The sequence below is a fragment of the Alexandromys fortis genome, unplaced genomic scaffold (genome assembly GCF_014885135.2).
Source record: "Alexandromys fortis isolate MF-2015 unplaced genomic scaffold, M_Fortis_MF-2015_v1.1 scaffold_183, whole genome shotgun sequence".
Taxonomy (NCBI): Eukaryota; Metazoa; Chordata; class Mammalia; order Rodentia; family Cricetidae; genus Alexandromys; species Alexandromys fortis.
This window is the reverse complement of record NW_026068079.1, coordinates 480,756-505,168: the sequence shown is the minus strand read 5'-3', so window position 1 is coordinate 505,168 and position 24,413 is coordinate 480,756. Positions and strand designations below refer to the sequence as shown.

The 24,413-nt window shown below is 45.2% G+C and overlaps 2 protein-coding genes across 3 annotated transcripts in view; one reads left to right on the top strand and one right to left on the bottom strand.

Moving 5' to 3' along the window:
• Astn2 (astrotactin 2) overlaps positions 1-24,413 on the bottom strand; it is a 671,847-nt gene that overhangs the window by 224,515 nt on the left and 422,919 nt on the right. The window lies entirely within an intron of this gene.
• Trim32 (tripartite motif containing 32) lies at positions 6,498-17,522 on the top strand. Of its 2 annotated transcripts, none has more exons than XM_050121814.1 (2): positions 6,498-6,570; positions 14,489-17,522. In XM_050121814.1, the coding sequence occupies exon 2, from the start codon at positions 14,565-14,567 to the stop codon at positions 16,530-16,532; it is 1,968 nt and encodes a 655-aa protein (XP_049977771.1). In that variant the 5' UTR covers positions 6,498-6,570; positions 14,489-14,564; the 3' UTR covers positions 16,533-17,522. The 2 variants fall into 2 exon arrangements, with proteins under 2 accessions (XP_049977771.1, XP_049977772.1); XM_050121815.1 differs by lacking the exon at positions 6,498-6,570 and adding an exon at positions 8,360-8,381.

Genomic DNA, 24,413 nt, shown 5'->3' with positions numbered 1-24,413 from the left:
TACGTTCTCCAAAAGCCAACAAGGAGATCGAGTCCCATATGTAAAAGCAAAGAGCCTTTATTTTATGCAAGTTTGCAAACTCGGTCTCTCTGCATGTCCAACATATTGGAATATATGGAGAGCCCTGAGCCCAGTTAGAGTTGGTTTTTTATAGTAGTAAAGGTGGGGGTGAGGGGTTTCTGAGGTTCAGGACCCCTGATTGGCTGACATTTGTCTAGGGATGTCCTGGTGATTGTGATCCTATCTACACCAGTTGGAATTTTAGGCATTTCCTTTGGATAGGTGGTGCTCAGGTAATCTTAATTTGTGGTCCTTCCTGCAAACAGGTATTGCTTCAGGGTAAACTACTGAGACTCAGGCCTCCATTTAACTTTTCGAAGGCTGAGTCCTACTCTGGCACGTGATAATGGTTGGAAGTAAAGAACTTCCTTTGGGTGACCTGTTCATACTTAGCTTATCAGGGCTGGCCCCACAAGGTCACCCAAAGGAAGTTCTTTACTTCTAACCATTGTCACCTGCCAGAGTCAAACTCAGCCCTCAATAAATTTAATAAGAGGTCTCAGTAGTTTACCCTAAGGCAATGCCTCATCCCAGATTTCCCAAAGCCCACTAGGACTACCACCTGTAGAGCCTTCAACCAGCCAGTAAGTTTTCTGTGTTTTGTTTCATGTCAGTAATCTTTCTGTGTTTTGTTTCATACTTCATCTCTGTCTGTGAGTGGGCCCAATAACTGTAGTGCCTGAAGATGATTTGCGGAAGTGCAAAAATATCACAGATGGGGTGCCCCAAGGAGATGTCCTAGGGCCCTTCTGCAGAGGTTGGTTCCCTCTGGGGAGATTTGCGGGTAGTAGGTCTCTCAGTTTTCTGGTGAGATACACGGGTAGCATTCCTCAGTTCTGTGGTGTTGAAAGACCTGGATAAATCCAGACCCCCTAGCAGGAAAAAATAGAGCCAAAAATCTAAGGGAGAGAAGTATCAGAAATCTAGGATTGGCCCATTCAGGTTCAGAAACTAGCTGAAGATAAAGTTAAATTGTAATCTTGAGTGTAATCTTGAGAAACAGGGAGTTGCCCCCTTGTGATCATCACTGGTATTTTCGGAATTTTTCTATGAAGCCCTCCCTACTCCCTTTCGGATTACTGGGTTGTGGTTTCTTCCTACAAAAACCCCTTCTCCCGGTCACCGGGGGTCAAACTCCTCCCCTGCGTAGGTTCTGAGTCTCGGCCCCAGTGCACTGATACCTGTCAATAAACCTTGTGTGATTGCAGCAAGGACGGTCTCTGATGAGTTACTGGGGTCTTGTTATTCCGAGACTTGAGTGAGAGTCTCCCCACACTGGGGGTCTTTCAGTGTGACATGCAGGTGGCATGATCAGTTCTTGTAAAGACTTGTGTGGGTAGCAGTCTCATTTCCATAGCAGGGTGGGTCACACCCACAAAACAGCTTGAAGCTGTGTCTTTGATTTGGTTGCTTGAAGCTGTGCTTTTGGTTTGTTTGGCACCATTGTCCTTCCAGTTTATTGTCCTGTATGTCTGTGTATTGTGTGTTGTGCTTTTGTACTGACTTAGACTGACGCTGACAGACACAAATCATGACTTCTTTGACTTTAATATTGTGAATCATTTACAGGACTTTAGAGATAGGGCCATAAGCATAGGGGTATATATTTTTGCCGCCTTAAACATTTCATGAAAAGGAGTCAGTCTTGGGCCCAAGCACAATGCTGCCAGCTGCAGGGCAGCTTGCTTGTGTGGATGGTTGGCTGGGCTATGCAGCCTTGTTGCAGTGTAGCAAGGCTGCCAGCCACAGTTCTAGGAGCAGATGAATCCCAATAGGATTTCAAACACTGAACAGAGAATCTGGGGTTAATTACTTCGGCTTGGAGAGGTTAACAATCTTTTTTCCTCCAGTGCTGCGCCCTGTCCCTCCCATGCTGGTGGATGAGTTCCCTCTGCCTGCCCTAGGGGCTGCATGCCTCAAACTTCTGGTCAAACCTGACTAAGGTTTGGCTCCATGGGTCAAGGGCTCTTTCAGAACCTATGGGTTATAAATATCTGTCATCATTTATAGGGGCTGGTTACAAATTATTATTGGTTAATGTACAAAAAAATTATTGTTGGTCTCAAATGTTTCACACTGGTACAGAATTTTATATGATGTAAATTTAAAGGTTTTTTTTAAAATGCATGTTTCTAATTTTGTAGAAATATTTTGTAGCCATACACCATTGGGAAAAAAACACAAAAAAGACTTTGGTAAGAGTTTTTATGTTGTCTAAATTATGTTTGCTGTGGTTTCTCATACATGCAAATACTAAATGTGCTTGTTTTGTTAAAAAGTTTGTCTGTGTAAGTTTTCTTGCAAGCATGGAGCTGAGACTATCACTGAGCTCTGGTTACTAAATTTGGGTTAACAAAAATTCAGACGACTTTTTGGTATAGATAATGTTAAAACTGCTATATGCTGTTTTTAAAAATTGTATTAAGGATCTTGCTTTTTTGACCCATGTTTTATTTACTTAAAATCTATGCATGGGTACTTAAAAAAATTTTGGATTGCCATTTTGCTAGAGTTAAAAAAAATGGATGCCACATGTTTTCACCAGCATCTTGATTAAAGGTGACCCCGTGGAGTGGGCCTAACACATCTCCAAGATAGTTTAGATTGGCATAAATCTTTTGCATGATGACGCATGTCCCTTTATAAAAAGTATTTGATTTTTAATATTCTTGATATTGCAAAATGACTTTTAAAATTTTTAACTTTTTAAAAAAGTGTAATAAGACATCTGTGCTATACAATGTTTTATATCGTTAAAAGCCTAGAAATTAGGGTCAAAGCCATAAGTACCAAAAGCTAACCAAAGACAAAATTGTTCTTTTCTTGTGATGCAGAAGACAATGACCTAAGCAGTTTGATAGAGAGCTTGGAACAGCGTCCACTCCTATAAATCTCAATCTTTTGGAGGTTGTTGTACAGGGGCAGTCTAGGACCACCCATGTGTCAGATGTTTAAATTAAGATTCACAACATAGGCAAAACTGCAGTTGTAGCCTCCTTGTCTTTGCTAACTTTGTTGGGTTTAAGCTATTTGAATAAACTAAGTCATAAATTTTTGTATTAATACTAAAAGGTTATCCTCCTGGGGAAAAAATGTTGTTTCTATGTCAGTCACTTAGGGTAATTAGAGATTCAATAGCCTTGCTAATGATAAAAAAAAAAATTCTAGATAATTCACCTGGTCCCCTTGGCTAACAACTTTGCTTCCAGCCCTAATGCTCTTGCTTCTTATCAATGGATTTGAGCCCTTGGACAGGACCAGTGTTCGAGTCCTGTCACTGGTACTTGTGAAGGGGGAAAAAGTAAAGAGCCCAGGGCAGCTTTGTCAGGTCCACTTGGTAGAGCAACAAAAAGGTAGACCTTAGCCTCAGTTTACCTTAGGGCAATACTAGCTCTTAGACTCCCTCTTGTTTCCATTTCACCTTGGGACCTGTTCCTTGCCTTTGATTAATAGGATGGTATTTATTTAAAGGGGAAAAAAAACTTACAGATCACCTTCCCAGACAACAGCCCTCTGCGCAATCAGGAAGGGAGTCTAGTCACTGGAAGCGGAGCAGGAAACAAGAGAAAGAGGAGAGGGAAGTGGCCGCTTTATTAAAGAGAGAGACCACGCCCCAATGGGCTGGTATCTCAGCGGCTATTGGCTGAAAAAGCGGAAGGACCTCCTGCAACACCTCCCCCTTTTGTTTAAGTAAGAGAGTTCTAAACCTACTACGAAATTATATACAATAAGTACAAATATCCTATTCTAACTAGCTTAGGTCTTATATAATAAATAACTTGGCCAAATCATGAGAGAAAAGTAACTACATTTATATAGTCTTCAACCCCATCAAAGACCTGAGAAGGGAAATAATGTTACCTGGGTAATTAGGAAGTTCAGTAAAACAAGCATTAATAGCAAGATATAAACTTGTTCTGTGTTTACCCTCGGAATGACTAATTCAGTTTCTTTATTAGCTTTAATTCAAAGTCATTACAGAGTGTGGAGTTCTAGTCTTGTAAAAGCTGCTAACTTATTATAGACTGTTAAAAAATACATGTTAGTCAGTCATCTTTAAAGTGCTGATATAATTAGTTAGAGGAATAAGCCTTATTTAGTTCCCTGTATATGTTTTCAAAGTCAAACTTAAAGCAAGTAATAAAAACAAAGTTTGTCTAATCAGACATACCTAGGCAGCCCTCATACTTCAGAGATCTGCAAAATATGGCATTTAAAATAATGATTAAAAAGCTTATTACATGAGACAGAGACTCCGAGATCCTAACAGTAACCCAAGGTCTCCAAAGAAGATTATGAGATTCCAAGAAGTCTCCACCTTGATTACGACGACACTGACCACTGGGCTAGATGACCCCAGTGCAACATCGGCTTCCAGGACCCGATCCAGACTGTGAACTAACAGCAGGACCTTGGAGAATTGATTGCAGCACTTTTGCCTAGACAATATAAGGTCAGTCTTTTCCATGTCCCTCTTCCATAGAAGAAGAAAAAGTTTGCCTTATGGGTCTGGCTTAAACAGTAAGACTGCTGTTCTGGATATTTCTGCCTCCAATGCTATGGAGACCTGGGTATGACTAACTGTATATGTACTCTGGTTCCTGTCATTTTTAATAGATTCAAAATTATTTGGACTGTACTCAGATATACTTTATTTATTCCTCTGAAATCTCTGATAGTATTGGTGGCTAGGAAAGTTATAATGTCAGTTTACTAGCAAAAGGTATCCAGATTCTTTCACAAAGCTATAGCCAACTGTTTAGTTAGGACACGAAGGTATGCGAGTCAATTCCTTCTGTTACAGATGCCCGTTGTCTGCTCTTTCTTTACAATACGGATTTTTCTTTAAGTAAGTGAATTTTAACTTCTGTTCCTAGTTTAAACTTATCTCAATAGGCTTCCATTTGGCTGGCAGACGCATCTAAGCATCAGTTGCTGACTACAACCTGCTCTGAATGGCGGCGAGCCCTGGACTTCCTGAAAGCTGATGTGGACCAGTCCAGCTGATGTGAACACTTTGGGTTTTTTTTGTTTTGTTTTGTTTTGTTTTGTTTTGTTTTGTTTTGTTTTGTTTTATGGAGTCTGTTGAGTGCCCCATTGCCTAAATGTCTCCCCCACCTTTGGCTTTCAACCTGCTTGGCCCTGGATAAGAAACACCCCAAATGTCAGCTTTGAAGTAGTTGTGGAAAGGGAGCATGCTGTCCCCATGCTCACTGCCCAAAATAGGTTGAAAGGCTGAGACAAGGGGAAACCCCTTGGCATGGGGGACAGGACAACTACCTATAGTAGCTGGTAATACATTAGGTCGAGAGTTGCCTATTAATTTAAGTAGTTCCGTGCCTCCTTAAAACCAGGGGCAAGCAGGACCCAAGATTGTCATCGCTGCTGTGAAGGGGAAATGTGTGGGCCAGCCATGATAAGCTAAGTATGGACAGGTCACCCAAAGGAAGTTCTTTACTTCTAACCATTATCACCTGCCAGAGTAGAACTACGCCGTCGATAAATTTAATAAGAGGTCCAAGTCTCAGTAGTTTACCCTAAGGCAATGCCTGGCTGCAAGAGGAACCACAAGCTGAATTACCCAATCCATACCCAAGAACAGACCATTCAAAGGAAATGCCTAACACTCCAACTGCTGTAGATAGGATCACCTGCCAGTGCACCTCACCAGGACAACCCTAGATAAATGTCAGCTAATCAGATGTCCTAAACCTCAGAGACCCCCTCATCCCCATCTTTACTACTATAAAAACCCAATTCTAATTGAGCTGGGGCTCTCCAATTATTCCAATACGTTGGACATGGGGAGAGACCGAGTTTGCAAACTTGATTAAAATAAAGGCTCTTTGTTTTTACATGCAGGACTCAGTTTCCTTACTGGCTTGTGTGGGGACTCCGCGGATTTGGGCATAACAAATATTTAGCTTATCCTACAGACCTGTCCCCAAACTACCTTCAGGACCCAGAGGTAGCTAAACCTCCCCCCTGACAAGGTTCAGTGCAGGACTTTGCCCGTTTCAACCTCTTCTGCCTTCACACTACTTGGCAAAGGAAACCTCCTTCCTAAACGCAGTGTGTTCAGCGACTAGGCTGTGTCACGGCAGAAATACCTAGCCCCAGGACTAGCTCATTGAAAGGAGTGTGTTTTTCTTCCCAAGCTGAGGTACAAAGAGGCGTTTCTGCAAGGTGCTCGGCCTTTCTGTAGATTACTACTGGGAGATCAGCATTGACAGTCCAGGTTTAGACTCTGAGACAGGGCAGAAAACTGGAGCACAAACTGTGATGGCCTCTGTTTCCAGAGACACCCCTTTCTCTTCAGCTGGGCCGCGAGCGTTGGGCCTGAGGGCCTACAAGCCCCAGCATGCCTCGGGGAGGCGGGGCACGGTGATGGACAGGCCGTCCTGCGAATTGGCCGGCCGACGGGGGACGTGCACAGTGGCGCATGCGCAAAAGGGCGGCGGGCGGGTGGGTTGGCAGCGGTGGATTCGCGTCGGAGCCGCGGGCGGTCAGGTAGGGGGGGAGGGGAGGGAACGAGGGTCCGCGACCAGGGACTGTGGTGGGTCGCCGGGCTCCAAGATTGAAAGGCAGAATTGGGGGACTGGATCGGAGTGGCGGGGACTGGAGGGGGGGAGGGATGGGCTCCGGAGCGATTCGGAGGGGCTGAGATGCAGCTGGGGGAGGGGAGCAAAGGGGCTGAGGAGATTTGCAGTTGCAGCATCTCGGGAGGTGTGAGGTAATGTGGGGGGCCTGCGGAGAGACGGTGTGAAGCCTGTGGGAGAAGGGGGGATCTGAAGTCCCTGGAGAGATCTGGGTGCAGAATATCAGGAGTAGAAAGGAATTTGGGAGGCATGGATGAAATAGGTTGGGGGTTGGTGGGCAGAACCTCAGGGGCTTTGAGTCGATCGGTGGAATAGAAAAGCAAGATCTGAGATCAGAACAGCCAGGGCCTTGGAAAAAGCTAATTGCTGAAGAGAAAAGGATTTCTGTAGTAGAATCTGGGCGAGATTGAGGGGTGAGTTCCCAGGGGAGTCAGCATCTAGTTAGCAAATCGCAGCAAAGGCTTGGAGGCAACACGTGAGGCAGGACGGGGGTGGGTGGAGGTGGCACAAGATGGGGAAAATGCAGATGAGTTCTCAGATCGAAGGAAGTCAGAAATAGGAGGGCTGGAGTTTGGAGCTGGCATGCAGGAGTGGTAGATGTGGGAATTTGAAAGTAGATTGAATAAAGGCAATATCAGAGGGATGTGGACACAAAAGTAATTGAAGAGTTGCAAGGTTGCAACATACAGTCTAGAAGGTTGCGTTCTAGATTGGGGATTCAGGTTGGGAATGGAGTTTGTAGAAGATTGAATAGTCGGGGGTGAATATTGTAACTAGATTGTAGTTTGCCAATTGGTTCTTAGGCTACGAAGGGGGGGGTTGTTTGTTTGTTTGTTTTGGTCTCTGCTTAATTGAACCTAGGGACCCTAAAGGAATGCATAAATAAACCATTACGAATGAACAGGATTTAGGAGAACACAAGGGTTTGGGAATAAGTCACGAGTCTTGAGAGATCCTGAAGGAGAGTTTGACATTCTCTGAAGGGCAGAGCCTTCCTCTTTCTAACTGAAGGCCTTTTATCCTGGGATAGGCTTAGCATTCTCACCGGCTCTGACCGGCCCAGCCCCTACCCACTGCGGACCCTCCATTATAGGCCTCAGGGAAGAAGGGAAGGAGTAGGGGAAAGGAAGCGGGAAACTAAGGTCTTCTGTCACCTGCCCCCCAAGCTGTACCCCCAAGCTGTGAGAGATGTTTAAGCCCTCCAAGGTATTGAGCCAAAGTGTTAGGACTGGGAGAGAAAGAAAACAGTGTGGGAGAGCAAAGTGAACCTCACAGGTGCTGAGTTTGTAGCCTGTGCCATAATCCATAATGGTTCTCAGCCACGGGTGATTTTGTTCTGCCTGGAAACATTTGACACTGTCTGAATGGAGACCTTGTCAGTTGGGGTGTGGGAGCTATTGGTTTCTAGATAACAACCCTATCAGTAAAGCATTGTCTAGCCTGAAATGCAAATTATGCCAAAGTGGAGGGACCTGGCTTCAGATACTCTGAGTTCAGATTCTGGCTGTTTCCCTTCCCACTCTGTAATTTTTTTTTTTACATTTCTTTTATTTATTTATTTATTTATTTATTAAGATTTCTGTCTCTTCCCCACCGCCGCCTCCCATTTCCCTCCCCCCCCCCCCAACCAAGTCCCCCTCCCTCGTCAGCCCAAAGAGCAATCAGGGTTCCCTGCCCTGTGGGAAGTCCAAGGACCACCCATGTCCATCCAGGTCTAGTAAGGTGAGCATCCAAACTGCCTAGGCTCCCACAAAGCCAATATGTGCAGTAGGATCAAAAACCCATTGCCATTGTTCTTGAGTTCTTAGTAGTCCTCATTGTCCGCTCTGTAATTTTTAAAGCTACTTGACCTCTCAATGCTAGCCCTTTAGGGACCTACATGATAAGATGGTTGTGAGAACTTAGTGAAATAAACCAGGACGCTTACTGTCTGGTGCCCAGTAGCGCTCAAAGCTATCGCTGTAAAAGATTCTCTATGTACTGTCTTCTCATTATAGTCCTCTAAATTACTATGCCCAGCGCCCATGTGAAACTAAGGCTTAGGAGATCATTGGTCCAAGGCCACATAACACCTGCAGAAGGAAAGTGCCATGTAGATCCCCACCACAGTACCTCTTCCCTTCTCAGCTGTTCCTGATGGAAAGGGGGTGGCCCCGTATGCTACAGTGAAGTGATTCTCATTGACCAGGAGAAGTTCTGCACTTTGTTCTTAGTTTGCTCTTACACCAGAGCCAGTGGAGAGATAATGGAAGGAGCTTGGGGTTAGGCAAGATGAGGTGTAGGGAGCTACAAGCTGAGATAAGGAGGCCGCTGGCTTGACAGAACAGCGCAGTGGGGCCTCAGTGGAAGGCAGGAGATTGAAGGAGAGCAGCTACTGCTCTGGCTTCTCTAGGGTATCTTGTCCCTGGACCAGATGGGTAGATTACCTTTATCAACTCCAAAACAAGGTACATTACTGAAGCCAGCTTTAAAAACCAAATTAGACAGGAGCTGAGGGCAGAAGACTTAGCTGGACTGTCGGCACACATCGCCTAGGAAAATGCCTGATAGGGATTGAGTTAGCCTTGAAATGAGCTTGTTGTTGGTCAGGCTCCGGATAAAGAACACAGTCAGTTATGGTGAGTGCTGATCAAATTGCGTGCTCTCCATGAAGCCTACTAGTTATCTGCTGACAGTCTAAACGGTATTCCTTATACTATAAGCCAGGAAAGTTAAAATGCCAAGTGATATATCCTAAGCCATAGAACAAATGCTTAATCCGGCATGTAAACTCAGTTCTATGTGACGCCATTGTTTTCGGGATCTTCTGGCTGTTCAGGGCCCCATGCCTGTGTCCAGAGAGAGTCTCTAGAAGTCACGGAGAATTTGCGAAGTGCTCTCTCTTGTGTGTGCAGATGTGGTACCCTTGGGAGACTGCATTGTGCCTTTCTGATAGAATAGCAAAATTTAAAAATCATTCCTGAGTGCATTTCCCAAGCTCGTAGCCGGCTTTTGCCTGGAGGGAACAGTTGTCTGATCTCCCAGGCAGTGTGACGTGTTGAGGGGGTGCACTGTATTCACAGGTGGGCATCCGGGGTGCTGCTCTGCTGCCTACCACCGTGGGTGGAGAACCTGGACGGGTTACTTTGTTCTGAGCATTACTTGGGATTTGGGATAACACGCCCTTCACACAGTTAAGAGCATACATGTGATGTACAAAAAATGCCTGGCACGCATTACTCCTTGTTTGCCAAAAGGTAGCAGTTAGATTTGATCTTAGCTATCTGCAGACATCATGAGTGCCCTCAATCTAAAGTTCAGACTTGTCTCCACCGCCAGAGCTAGGGGAGTAGCAGGTGGTAGCCTTGTGTCCAGGAAATCTTTGTTAGTGGGTGGCCTCTGTGGCACTGAGACACTTTCACAGTTGGTTAAAACTGGGTAAAAGTACATAAGGAGGAAGTGCAGCTTGAATACCGTCATTGAAAGGAAGTGATAAGTCTCGAAAAGAAAAGAAAACCACAAACCATGTGAGTGTGTTAATTGTTGAATTGCCCTTTATGTTTAGTTTTTAAATTGGAAAAGAGTTACATCTATTGTAAAAATTCTCTCTGGCCCCAAGCACAGGGCTAGACTTTGCTCTGCAAAGATCTACTTCATTAGTTGCTTAAAGTTCTTCAGTTTTGCTCCTGGCCTAAACCCCCAGGGAACAAAGTGGGGTATGGGGATAAAGGTCTCTAAAGGATGCCAATATATAGAGACTCAAGCACTGACTGCGGATTTTATACTTTGGTTCTGCTCTTACATTTTTCTTCTGAGATTAGGTGACAATCTCCGAGGAGGCTGAGTTTGAGTGGCTTGAAGGGGTGTCGGTAGCCTTAGGTGTAGTCTGCCTTTGCAAGGTGTCTGCTTATTTCCTGAACAGTCTGAGTAGTGCACTGCTCTGGCAGGCAGTAGCTCCTGCTGCTCCTGTTACTGCTAATAGTAATAAAAGTTCTTCTGTGCCTAGCTTGGTGCTGCCTAAGTGCTTTCTGCTCGGTCTCCTTATCCTTACCCTGTGAGGGGTACCGCCGTAAAAGGACATTTCCTAGCTAAGCTGAGAAGCGGGTAACTTGTCCAGATCTCCAGTGTAGGTGCTCGAGCTGGGACAGAGCCAGAATGCCCAAGTCCTGCCTGCACTGTCGCTCCCGGCCTGTGCCCCTTGGCCCAGGTCTGCCCTGTGATGTGTGGACACTTAGTTTCCCTCCCTTGGTCTCAGTTTTCTCAGTCGGTAGATCACTACTCACTCTAGCTTTTCGTACTTCATCTCTGCTAATTATGAAAAGGGCTCCTGCACTTTATATTTTGATCAGAAATTGTGATTTAATTTACTCATTAGTTTCTAGACTACATTCTCAGTCAAATCCCTCCCAAGCTGACCAGTCCTTTTTATTAATTTTTATATGCCTTTGCAGTCCATGAGGGCAGGTCTTCTTTCCCTTCAGAATACAGATTATAAACTGAATTATTTGTGAATGCAAGTACTGGTTATGATTCTTAATATTGCTAACAGAATTACGTTAATAGTTATTGTCATCAACTACGGAAAAGGCATTGCTTGCCTACCAGTTACCAGCATAAGTATCTATATGCATTATTCCTAGTTCTCATGAGTGGATGGAAAGATAGATAGATAGACAGACAGACAGACAGACACACACACACACACACATATATATGCCAGAGAGGTTAAAGAATTTGTTAGGCCTGGGATGATGGAATAACTTGCCAGACCTAGAGAGGTTAGGTAACTTAGCATTTGCCCCACATTCTATATGTGATAGTGCTAAAATTCTGTCTAGTTCTGTCCGACTTCAAGGATTGTTATCTGTCTTCTCTTTGTTCTTTCTGCTATCCAACTACCTCTTTGATGGACTGGCAAAACTCAGGGTGTCAAAAGAGGACCCGGCTGTCTTAGATCTGTGAGAACAGATGCAGCTTTACAAGATCTATAGTCGTGAGATGTTCTGGCGCCAGCTTGGGATGGACAGTGTAAATCATTATGGTGAGGGGGCGAGGGAACAGGTGAACTGAAGTTACAGAAAGTGGAAGTGCAAGACTTTGGGGTACAGTGAACAATGTGAAATTTGTTCAAGGGCTTGTGGGGGCAGCCAAGATTGTCAATAGTGTGTTGACTTTACAGAGTTTTATAGCTGGCAGGAGTTGGGCAGCACACCTAAAGGCTGGGCATAGTGAGGAAGTTCCATTCATGGGAATAGCCCTTCCAGAGAAGCTGGATCACACTGGGCTTCCCTGTGATCCATGCTTATACTAACCGTGGTCAGACAGGCCCTTCTGGAGAAGAGGCTGGGTCCGGGTCGGCCCGGCTTTTGGTTCTGTGTCAGGCTGAGTGAAAGCCATGTTCAGTGATGGTGGGAATAGAAGTAGTAGTTCAGGAACTTTTCGGGTTTATGCTTCCCCAAATCCAGAAGCTTCAGGCCATGGATTTTGGACATCTTTTTGGAGAACCTGGTGAGGCTGTGGACTGGAGAAATAGTTTGTGTTTGGTTGTGAGCATAGTCAACTCCCTTCATAAAGCTGGTAGCTTACACGGGCAAAAAGCTTTTGAATTGAAAGAGGTAGTGTAATATTCCAGAAATCTGGGGAAAGAATTTGCTGGTATTTTTACACATTGGCAGACTTGTTTAGCAGTCTGGTCTGCAGTGCCAGCTCCAGGAAGAACAGATGTCCTTGCACAACGTAAGGTAGCATGCTTGGGATCCATGCACCAAATGCTGCCCTCAGTCTGTTGTCCCAGATGTCAGGACAGAAAAAAAGCCACTGTTTAGGACTGAGAGGCTGCATGGATCCCGAGTCAGGGCTTCTATTGGTGTTTCTGTGGCACTGCCCCAGGTCCAAATTGAGAATTCAGCATTCACAGTTTGTGATACCCACAGGAGACCATTTAAGGTTCATGCTACCCGTAATTTGTTGTTTTGTCAAGGCATGGATTTAGCTGTAACGGGTTGCAAAGCAAGAGTGTGGAACTGGGTCTCCCAGCTAATAAATCGATTTAACCCACTCTGTGTTGTCTAAATCTTAGAGCCAGATGATTGCTCCATTTTCAGGCAGAAAAGTATGTGTTTGAAAGGCAGTGTATCTTAGAGTGCGGGCAAAAGCACTTGTTAATATTGAATGGCAATTTGGGTTTTTTTTTTTTTTGGTGTTTTAGAAAAAGCTTGGAAGCAATATTGGCTTAAAAATAAGTAAAGGTATTTGTTCTAGAAGGTCCTGCCATGTTTGAACTGAGACCTCTGAACCAGGTGTTTTTTTTTTTTTTTTAATTTGAGTTTTCTATTGGTAAAGTGGGACAGTAAAAATCTTGTCCACACTACATTGTTCCAGTGAGGATTAGGTGAGAATAAGTGTGGACAACACTGAGGACAGAGTAGGTCCTAGGGTACCCAGTGAGGTGCCTAGATACAGAGGGACTTCCTGGAGGAGAAGCTGGTATTAGGCAAATGTTGTGTCTGCTGTGTTTCCATTAACCGCTCCTTCCGATGCTCCTAGAGAAAGTTGATGATGTGGATGGGGCTTTCTTCACCTAGCTGCTGTCTGTTAGACCAAGCTAACCCACGTATTGCTTCTTCCTCCTTAATGGCCAGTTGGCTATCAGTAGACTGCAGATAAGATTTGCACCTAAGAAAGGCTTATTCATGTGCCTTACTGTGCTTGATGTATTCATTCTAATTTTAGGTGTAAGTCAACAAAGGGCATAAGACTGCAGTCTGTTTCATAAGCAGTATGTCTACGGAAGAATAGGGATATTCACGATACAGCTTGGGTGACATGGGTACTACTTAAGCCAGGAATGAGCTGCTCTGATGAGGAACCACTGCTTTTCATATCAGCTGGGCCTGAATAGTTGGTCATCTTTTCCACTTAGCGCTTCCCATTTGGCCTCTTGGCTTTGCTGAGGCCACACCCCCTTCCTGCTGCTTTTTCTCCCATCTCATGTCTGTGTTCTTCCAGACCCAAGTAAGGGCTACTGCCTCTAAAATTCAGTTTTCCTTTAAGTAAGAACGAGTCTCCTTCAGTATCTATCAGACTGAGTCTGCCTCAATTCCTAACTTTCCTATCTTGTCTCTAAAGCAGGGCAGGATATGCATGCTGAAACTCAGTGTCTTGTATGTGATGCCTAGGCTGCAAGGGGTGGCTAGGTAGGAAGACAGACAAATGAAAAGTCTGCGACTTCCTTACCTGAAGTTTTCCGGATCAAGGGTTAGGGTTAGTCATCAGCATTTTCTCTCTCTGAATAATTCCTTGGCCCATTAACATCACAGACCATAAACCCTATGACAGAATAGAAAGTCTTCCACATCAAACTCAAACAGTATTCTTTGCTTAAAATACCTTTACGTCTCATGGCTTCGTTGCTTTCAAGATTTAATCTTCCAGGTAGCACCACCCGTGAGCAGCCTGCCTCAGCTGTCAGGTTCCGTCAATACCCACTGTCCCACTGAAGTGCTGTGGACCTGCACGTGATTGTCTCTGCGGTCTGTGCGTTTCTGCTGTATATTGTATTATTCAACCCTTCCAATAACCATATAAGATAGATGCTGTCATTTCTATTTTATAGATGATAGGGAAGCTGACCTTTAGGGGGTTTTGGCTCCTCCCTGAATTTCCTCATACATAATGTTTTAATGTTTTTTTTTTTCTGTGTGTCACCATTGCCTGAGACACGTTGACTGCAATAAAACATTTGTTAGACAAGTGAATGATTAAGTGTATGATTATAACTATGGTATAGGCAGGATTAATTTACATAGGCAGTAGACAAATGAATAATGGCTTGCTTTTCTCTTTATCAGGAATTTGACCCTGGGGCATGAATATTGAGCTGTTCAGCTCTGGGCTGTGTTAGCAGCAACCTTTGCAGGAAGAGCCATGGCCGCTGCAGCAGCAGCTTCGCATCTGAACCTGGATGCTCTCCGGGAAGTGCTAGAATGCCCCATCTGCATGGAGTCTTTCACTGAAGAGCAGCTGCGGCCCAAGCTGCTGCACTGTGGCCATACCATCTGCCGCCAGTGTCTGGAGAAGCTCCTGGCCAGTAGCATCAACGGCGTCCGCTGTCCCTTTTGCAGCAAGATTACTCGCATCACCAGCCTGACTCAGCTGACGGATAACCTGACCGTGCTGAAGATCATCGACACAGCGGGGCTCAGTGAGGCCGTGGGTCTGCTCATGTGCCGAGCTTGTGGTCGGAGGCTGCCTCGACAGTTCTGCAGAAGCTGTGGGTTGGTGTTGTGTGAGCCCTGCCGGGAGGCAGATCACCAGCCCCCTGGCCACTGTACGCTCCCTGTCAAGGAGGCGGCTGAGGAACGGCGGAGGGACTTCGGTGAGAAGTTGACTCGCCTAAGGGAACTTACGGGAGAGCTGCAGAGGCGGAAGGTAGCCTTGGAAGGTGTCTCCAGGGACCTTCAGGCAAGGTATAAGGCTGTTCTTCAAGAGTATGGCCACGAAGAGCGCAGGGTCCAGGAAGAGCTAGCCCGCTCTCGGAAGTTCTTCACAGGCTCTCTGGCCGAGGTTGAGAAGTCCAACAGTCAGGTGGTAGAGGAACAGAGCTACCTGCTCAACATCGCAGAGGTGCAGGCCGTGTCTCGCTGTGACTACTTTCTAGCCAAGATCAAGCAGGCCGATGTAGCCCTGCTGGAGGAGACAGCAGACGAGGAGGAGCCGGAGCTCACTGCCAGCCTGCCCCGGGAGCTTACCCTGCAAGATGTGGAGCTCCTTAAAGTAGGGCATGTCGGGCCTCTGCAGATCGGACAGGCTGTGAAGAAACCCCGGACAGTGAACATGGAAGACTCGTGGGCAATGGAGGGGGCAACAGCATCTGCTTCCTCCTCCTCTGTCACCTTTAGAGAAGTGGACATGAGCCCTGAGGAAGTGGTTGCCAGCCCTAGGGCCTCACCTGCCAAGCAGCGGAGTTCTGAGGCAGGCTCCAGTATCCAGCAGTGTCTCTTTCTCAAGAAGATGGGGGCAAAGGGCAGCACCCCAGGCATGTTCAATCTTCCAGTCAGTCTCTACGTGACCAGTCAGAGTGAGGTGCTGGTCGCTGACCGTGGCAACTATCGCATCCAAGTGTTCAATCGCAAAGGCTTTCTGAAGGAGATCCGCCGCAGCCCCAGTGGCATCGACAGCTTTGTGCTAAGCTTCCTGGGAGCCGATTTGCCCAATCTCACTCCTCTCTCAGTGGCCATGAACTGCCATGGGCTGATCGGTGTGACTGACAGCTATGACAACTCCCTTAAAGTCTACACCCTGGATGGCCACTGCGTGGCCTGTCACAGGAGCCAGCTGAGCAAACCGTGGGGCGTCACAGCCCTACCGTCTGGCCAGTTTGTGGTGACTGACGTGGAAGGCGGGAAGCTTTGGTGTTTCACGGTGGACCGAGGAGCAGGAGTCGTCAAGTACAGCTGTCTCTGCAGTGCTGTGAGGCCCAAGTTTGTCACCTGTGATGCTGAAGGCACCGTCTACTTCACCCAGGGCTTGGGTCTCAACGTGGAAAACCGGCAGAATGAACACCACCTGGAGGGTGGTTTCTCCATTGGCTCCGTGGGCCCCGACGGGCAGCTGGGCCGGCAGATCAGTCACTTCTTCTCAGAAAATGAGGATTTCCGCTGCATCGCTGGTATGTGTGTGGATGCTCGCGGTGACCTCATTGTGGCTGATAGCAGCCGCAAGGAAATTCTCCACTTTCCCAAGGGTGGGGGCTACAGCGTTCTGATTCGAGAGGGCCTTACCTGTCCAGTGGGCATTGCCCTCACGCCTAAGGGGCAGCTGCTGGTCCTGGACTGTTGGGATCACTGCGTCAAGATCTACAGCTACCATCTGAGAAGATATTCCACCCCTTAAAGAAGAGAGATACCAGTTTCTTCTTTCCCCCAACTGAGTTTCCTTCCCTTTCCTTCCCTGGTTGTTGATGGTACTGTGGAGTAGACGTGGCCTATGTCCTGATTCTAGCCAGATTGCTCTAGAATTGTAGAAACTCTAGTTTTCAGTGCTCTTTCCCTGTTATTCCCCTTTCCCAAATCTTCTTTCCCTCTTGCCTAAATTTAGAGCTTTAACAGGTACCTTTCCCAGATAGGAGAGACGATGCTGTTAGCCGAAGTTGCTTAGAAGTTAGACGTTTCCACGGCTTTAGTAGGCAGCCACTGTAGCGCTTTGCCCCTGTGTTTGAGATTTGTATTGGTATTGAATCGACGTTGATTTTGCTCCTCCCTAGTTTGCCGTTTCCTACCTATTATAATATGCGTCATCTGTGATACTGTAACTCCGGCTGTGTCCGTGTGCATGCTCCAGTGGGGTCAGCCCCTCCCTTCAGTGATAGATGATCACCTGTGCCAGTGTGCGACCAGAAGTGACACACAGTCCCTTTGGGAAGCAGGACCTCTTGGCTGGGGGATTTCTGCCACCATGGATTGTCTTTCCATTGCAGATGTGCCAGAGGATGGGTTGACCCTAGTCGGATAGTGTTGAAAACGTCAGTCTAGAAATTGCTTGCTTTGTGAAGGAGTTCATAGGTGAGAACTATGCCATAGCCAAGGCAGATGGGAACATGCAAACAGATGCTAACATATCCAGCAAATTTGGCATTTTCCCCCCTAGGTCTCATACCATTTCGTACTCTTTCCTCTGATGTGTGCTAAGAGTTATCAGAAGAATAACAAACAATGCGGGAAGGCTGACACGTCCATTTTCATTACTGATGAACAATCCGTTAGGTAACTGTTTTCTTCAAGTGACTTTAAAATTTATTTCTGTTTTATCAAGCATTAAACTAATTGATAACTTTCTTCATCACTGATGTTCATTTTTAATTAAATATGAATTTCTGAAGACAAAGGGTTGTATTATGCTATTTTTTTCCTATCTGTACTGTGTTCTCTGACAGCGCAGCATTTCAGATGCAGTTCCGAATACCATCATGTAAAGATAAACAGATCCCCACACCCATGTGTATTTGAACAGAATGAGCCTAGCATCACCAGCATCCTGCTCAATACAGTCTCCCCCATGTGCTTTTTGTAAAGATTGTAGTATGCGAGGGAAGATAGCTATGTGTGTTTCAGACTAGAAGTGAGAATGTGGGATGAGATTTCACAGGCCTCCACATCTCTTCAGCAACGTATCTTTATCTTATATTCAGGAGTGTTACAAGCCAAAGAGCTAAACTTCTGCTTTCTTAGAAGAATTAAATGCCCCCAGATTTTTTATTGGTGCACTGCCCTCTAGAGGGTGGGTAAGGAAAGAGCACAGTGGTGGACTAATTTTTCTTGCTTTCAGTTAGAGAAAATGCCACATTTTCATGATGAAATTAATCTCATATTTCAAAATCTTAGAAATAAGAAGAAATTGATCCAATTAAAGTGCATCACAATGGCTCAGTCATTTTAGAGCCACTCTGTCTGTGGTGACTCCCAGAAGCAGACTGTCTTTGCTGTAGGTGGCTTATTCGTGTAGGCACCTAAGACTGAAACCTTTGTCACACAGTGTGCAGTGGAAGGATGCTTGCGGTGCTAGGGTTCACTTGAGATAAGCAGGCCCAGGAACTTCCAGTGCCTTTCCACTCGGCATTCCGAGTCCTCCCATCTCTGCAGCAGCACTGCCGTGCTAACTAGAGTGAATTTGCAGCCATCTACCATGTTGATTAAATAAACCGAGTGGCTCCCATTTAATCACAGTTCAGGTTTGTCCCTCACAGTGGCAGCACTCTTTCCCGAGTGAAGCCTACATGCAAATCTGCCCTGTGAAATTAACAAAGAGTCATGGCTGCAGCTGCAGATTGGGGGCTCTCCTTCCCACTACCCCTGTGCTACCACTGCAAACTTAGGAACCTATAGAATACTTTGTGAAAGCCATCAAGCTACAAGGTAATCTAGTTCCAGCTTATCAGTCATGGCAACTGGATAGTTTGCTTAGCAAAAGAAAACAAACAAAAATGAGAATACTGGCCCTCTTGTCAGAGTGCTCACTAGTAGACATTTCTCCAGCTGCAGAAGACTGCCTTCTGGGAGCTGCCCTACTGCTCCAGCCTTTGGAAATTGCCTCTTTTTTCCCCGACTTTCATGCTTTCTAGGCTTATATTTAAGAACTGGAACCTCCCTCAGCTGTTTCCTCCCCCTAGCCACAAGTGTGCTAATAAAGTCTTTCTGCTCTTTTCTAGGTGCTAGCTAATGTTTAAATGCCCGTGCCCATTTGTCCATGTGTATGAGCTTCACTGAGGCCCATACCCTTCTCTGACGTAGAAGAAAAGCAAATGACAGTCAATCAATTAGTTTGACCTTTCTCCTTTGTCATCTTTGGAGCAATGCAGGGAGATTCATTCCTTCTGTTGTTAAGTACTAGAGGTTAGGTACTCTTCCAAGAGTTTAAAAGAAAAATAAAACTAGTTCAAATTAGTTAACTTTTTATGTAATTAGTCCAGCATCTTTCTTGTCTGCTGTGTTTGAACTCTGTTCTGCCACGGTGTGCTTCTCTTCTGGCCGTATATGCACTGAATTATAGTGCACTCTTGGAGAATATAGAAGACCACTCCACTGTGAATCGCAGTGAATTTGGCTTGAATTTTGTAGTGTATCTGCAGTAAGGCGAGTAATGCTGAAGTGGTCTTGTGGTTTGTGTTGTCCTAATCAGGGGCCTTGTAAGAGAAGCACTAGCCGGCCTCACAGGAGAGGTTAGAAGACAGGTCTAATGTGAGATTCCAGTCTTCGCTACATCCCAGCTGGAGGTTGGTTTACAGATGAGGATGCACAGCCCCTCGAGGAATTGCACAACCAATCAGTCATGAAACGAAGGGTGCTGGGATGAATTTTACAAGCAGGGTGGTAGTAAGATAAAAACCAATTGAGTAAAATACGCATGCAGACTGCTGACTGAGACTATCTTGTCAGTGCTAATGGGGATCCATCTAAATGCAAGCTTGTTGAGGCTGTCCTCAGACTGGCAGTGTTTTCAGAGGAAAGTTCACTGGATTTAGTCAGGCTTGTGTCTGACTTGAGGATCTGACTCCTCCAGGTATCTGTAGGCTGCAGGTGACCTCACAGTAGTCTCCATACACACTGGGAGAAAATAGGAAAATCACCTTTATCCATGATCTTGATTTTTCTCTAATGCAAGCTGTGGTTCACATCTCCCTAATGTCTTTGCGTATTATTTGCTACAATTTGTTTGTTTGCTCATGGAAAGCAGAAGGCAGAAAAATAAAACAAATCCCCAGCGCTTTAGGGTACACCTCATCTCAGGCCAATTGTTCCTATTCTCTAGGTATTGTCTCAGTTATTAGCCATGTGTAACCCTGCTAAACTCTAGTTTCCTTATGTAGTAAAAGGAAGTGACAGTTTCTTTGTCAAAGGGTGAAAGTTATGAGAATTGAAAGATAACAATGCCATGGTGTGTGTAGAAGTGTCCAATTAAGAAACTGACTTCCTGTAGAGGGGAAAGACTTCCCTTTAGTGGGAAGCTGATCCACGTTCTCTGTGAATGCTGACGAGAAATTCCAGGCCTGTTAGTGAAGCAACAGTTTATTCAACATGGCCTGGCTTCTTGATTAAAAGGCCATTTGGACCAACAATGGGCCTGTTGGAATGGGGAAGGCAGAACCCATCTCTGCAAAGCTGCCTAGATCCTAGTCTAATTTCGATAGAGCGAGTTAGGTAACATCTTGACTCTGAGAGGCAAATGGATTCAAGGGAGTGGGATTTTAGAGACGTGCATGGAAGAAAATTTAACTTGGAATCATGCATTTTTGCTACTAAGTCAGCATAAAATGAGTTTTCCTTCAATCCAGTACTCAGAGTCAGAAAAGGAGAGCCGCAAGTCCAGTTCTGAGGAAGAAGTGTTGGGACGTGGTTGTAACCTGGACTTTGGAAGCCGAAGGTGCTGCTCGTGTTCCTGCTCCCCTGCTTACTAGCTCTGTGACGGTCGCAGGGCCTTGCAGTCAGTTTCTGCCTTTGTGCTCTATGCTTCTGGCTCCAGCTCTCCTGGATAGTGACGAAGAAATGGGAGGTGGAAAGTAGCAGCCTGCATGCACTTTGAGTCACGTGGGAACTAGGTACTGTCCCTGAAGCTACTCTCATTTGTGCCTTACAGAGGAGAGGAACTGGTGAGGATCCTATCTGCCCCAATACTGAAGGGAAATTCTTCAGTAACTCACACAAATCCTGACTGAGACATTAGCAGTTTGTATATGTCAAGTGCAGGGGCTTTTGTTTTCTATACAACTGAAATCAGAAGTTCCCTCTAGTGATTTACTGTTTACTTGGTTATAACAACATTGCATATTTTCAAAAATAATAGGGCCTGGCATCCTATTCATTCATTCACCTGCTCATTAAACACACGAGACATCTACTGTGTTATCAGCAAGAGTCGGATGAGTAATGAGTGCAAAGACAGATCAATCATGACCCTCACAGTCAGATAGCTTGTAGTCTGGCTGCCAAAATAAAATAATGTAAAGCAAATACACTGAAAGATAAGATAAATGGTGTGAGACAAAATATGCCAAGTGTTGCAGTAAAAAATGCTGGCTGAGGGACTCTGGTTGCTGAAGCACCTTCAAGTATGGGGAGCCTTGCAGAAGAATAGGCTTGTACCCACAAATTAAAAGCAGAGCAGAGCGAGGAGCCCAAAGATTTAGACGTCCACTTGACCTGTGAGGGTGAAGGGTTCTTTATTCAGGGCTGAGCCTCACCCTTCCTTTCAATGACGATGAGGCTCAGTGAGGCTTCCCTTGGGATCAGAATCTAGGATTCTCAGTAATCGAAGGCGAAGATAGTTAGTTGGAATCACTGGTTTGGTATTTTCCCCTAAATTATTTTTCTGCTTTTAAGATCACGAAATGATGTGAAACCACTTCTCAAAAGCACGAACCAGATGAGTTTTGTGCTCCGTTATTTTGTAGTAGAGCATCATCTTTTTTTTGTTAATTTTTGCTGGAAATTTTTATAATTCACCATTGCTGCTTTTGCCCCCTGCTGGTAAGAAAGCTCAGGTGCTCGGGCCTTCCTGCAATGCATTTATAGCCCATTGGCCTGTGAATGGGAAGGTCCCTGGCCATCCCTACCTCCAAGCTACAAAAACCAAGCCGCTCTGATTTGCTTGCTCAAGTAATTCTTGAACCTTTCCAGGAGTATAGCATTCCTTCTAGAAAGCCACCTGTGTGGGTAATAAACATGTTCATGTCTGTCTGTTTCGTGTGATAGTTAGTGCCACTGACTTCAACGTTGGAAACCATGTTTTCTGAAAAGGTTCTACTTTGTGTGGCTGACTGCAGTAGTTGGCACAGCAAGCTGGGGCCTAGGCAGTCACCACCATTAGAGGACTCCCAGGGTTTGGCTTAGCTTGCTAACTAGTTCCGAAGAGCTTTCATGTTTTGTCACCTGGGCCATGCTGTGGCTGCATTTGCTGACCCCTACCAGTTAGACAACACTCAGCTAGGTTGGAAGTTTCGATGGCCACTTCAGAACACAGCACTAATCCTGCTCCTCCTGTATCCGCCCAGACCTGAGCTCTCCCAGAAGTCTGAATATTAGCACAAGCTGTGACTGCAACCAAGACTCCAAGGAATGACGCTTAGCCTGTTCCTTTGGTCACTTGTCCCTCCCCGCCCCCATTCTCTCCAACGCTAGACAATAGCCTGTGAACTGCAGGGCCTACAAGTCACCCATGTGAAGCAAAGTTTTGTGGAATATGAAAGTCTAAAAATAGATAGGTTGACATGACTGAATAGAACATCTGTGCCACTTGGTCAGAATAGGTCTGATCGTTAGAGCTGAAGTTTGAAACCCCTATGTCAGACCTATTTAGAGAGGCATTATCCCTAAAGCATCCATAGTACCTGCACAGTGTGGATAGGGGATGGATTCAAGTGTGACCTAGGCCCAGCATCTTAAACCCTTTAAAGAAGCTATTGTAGTGAGAGGAGATCCTGGTCCTGCCAATAGTAGACCAGAGGAGGAAACATAAGCAGGTTAGCTAGGATTCCCCATCCCAGTTACATCTAATATTGCCCAAACACTTGAATACAGGAGGACAGACAACAGGAACGAACGGAACACATTCATGGTTTGACCCAGTTGAAACTCCAAACCTTACTAAAATCATTTATATTGCCACACCAGACAACATAGAAATTTGCTCATTGGCTTTTATATCTCTACAGTCTGCCTTGTGTATTGACTTTTAAAATTTGCTGAAATTGGCAAAACTGTGTCCTTAAAAGTGGGATCAGATTATAGCTTTATCTGAGAATTCCCCTGAATTTAAACAGAGTGCCCTGTAATCGGGGGGTAGCTCTACTTAGAACATTTCAGGCCACATAAGGAAGATAACTATGTATGTCTCATTTTAGTCAGCAGCCTTGGCTACGTTCCCCATCACCCCAATTACCCATTACCCTGACTATCCCACAGTAGGCATGGACATGTTGATCAAATGAGTAATAAAGTTGAATTAAGTCTTGGATTCTAGGCAGCTGCCTTGACAAAATGGGACTCCATGGACTTCCCTTTCCTCCTCCTCCTGTTAAGTAAAATGGCTAATATGGCTAAGTTTAAATGAAAAGAAGGCCTTTGAGGTTTGAAACTCATATAGTAGACCCACTTAGACAAGAGTTATTACCCCCGCAGGTTCACCATCTAATGGCTCAATTTAGACTGTTCTTAAACCCACACAGAACAAATGGCTCCTCACAGCGCATTGTTTGTTGTAGTCTTAATGTGGAGGGTACACCTCCTAAGGCTACCATGCTGATTACTGCTGAAATTAGTAACTCTGACCAACAACTGCTAAGTATTTTGTAGTTGTTGATCTGAAAAAAAAAAAAAAAAAGATTAAGTTTCTGTACCTGTTTTAACCTACTGGACCAGTTTGCCCTCACCTTCAATGGACACAACAATGGCTATGCCCTCACCCAATCTTTGTATACAGATCTTAACCACAGCCACCTTTGATGACATCACACTGAGCACATCTTTCTCCAAACTATTCATTTGTCACCTTCTATGACGGCATAAAAATGATCTACCAAGAAAGTTCATTAAGGAGATGGATCATTAAATCACACATGGTAAAAGTTCTTGCCACATTGGTCAACTTCTGCAAAGCTCTAACTTCTAAAGATAACATATTTCTCACTTCTAGTTTTACTTCCGTTCCATCTAGCAACTGACAAATGGGCCCATCTTGACTGGATTTCTGTGCAACAAAAGCCCCTAAAAATATAATACAGTCTTACATGCCTCCTGAAGTCTGGACCAGATTGGATAGCTGTAAGTTACCTCTTTACATCTGTCTCCTTAGATTCTCCTATCTGCCATTAGGATGCAGTAACTGGCTACATACTTGGCTATTCTAGAAGTAGATCAGATATCAGATATCATGTGATCTAAGCCATTCCACATTTAGCTGCCTGCTAAACTTTGGGTCACATAAACAGCATCCTGAAAGCTTAGTGGGAGCTCTTTGCTATACCATAGAGCCATATGGTGTACTCCATCTGCTGTAGAAGATTTCCCCTAGTCATCCCTTGGCAGGATTTGGTGAAGGTTGCTCCATCCCCAGACACTTGGATAACTGGACCATTCTTTAGGGATAACTGGTTAACAAAGTATGATTATGCACTTCACAAATGGTGGTCACCTCGATATGCAATGAAACTTGTTGGAAAGCTGTCAGTTTGTAGACCTGGATTGGGATGTCCCTGATAATGGGACAGGATTCAAGAGCAGGCAC

What these genes read in the sequence shown, in the direction of transcription:
- Trim32 (XM_050121814.1), top strand. Translation starts at nt 14,565, where the DNA reads ATGGCCGCTGCAGCAGCAGCTTCGCATCTGAACCTGGATGCTCTCCGG.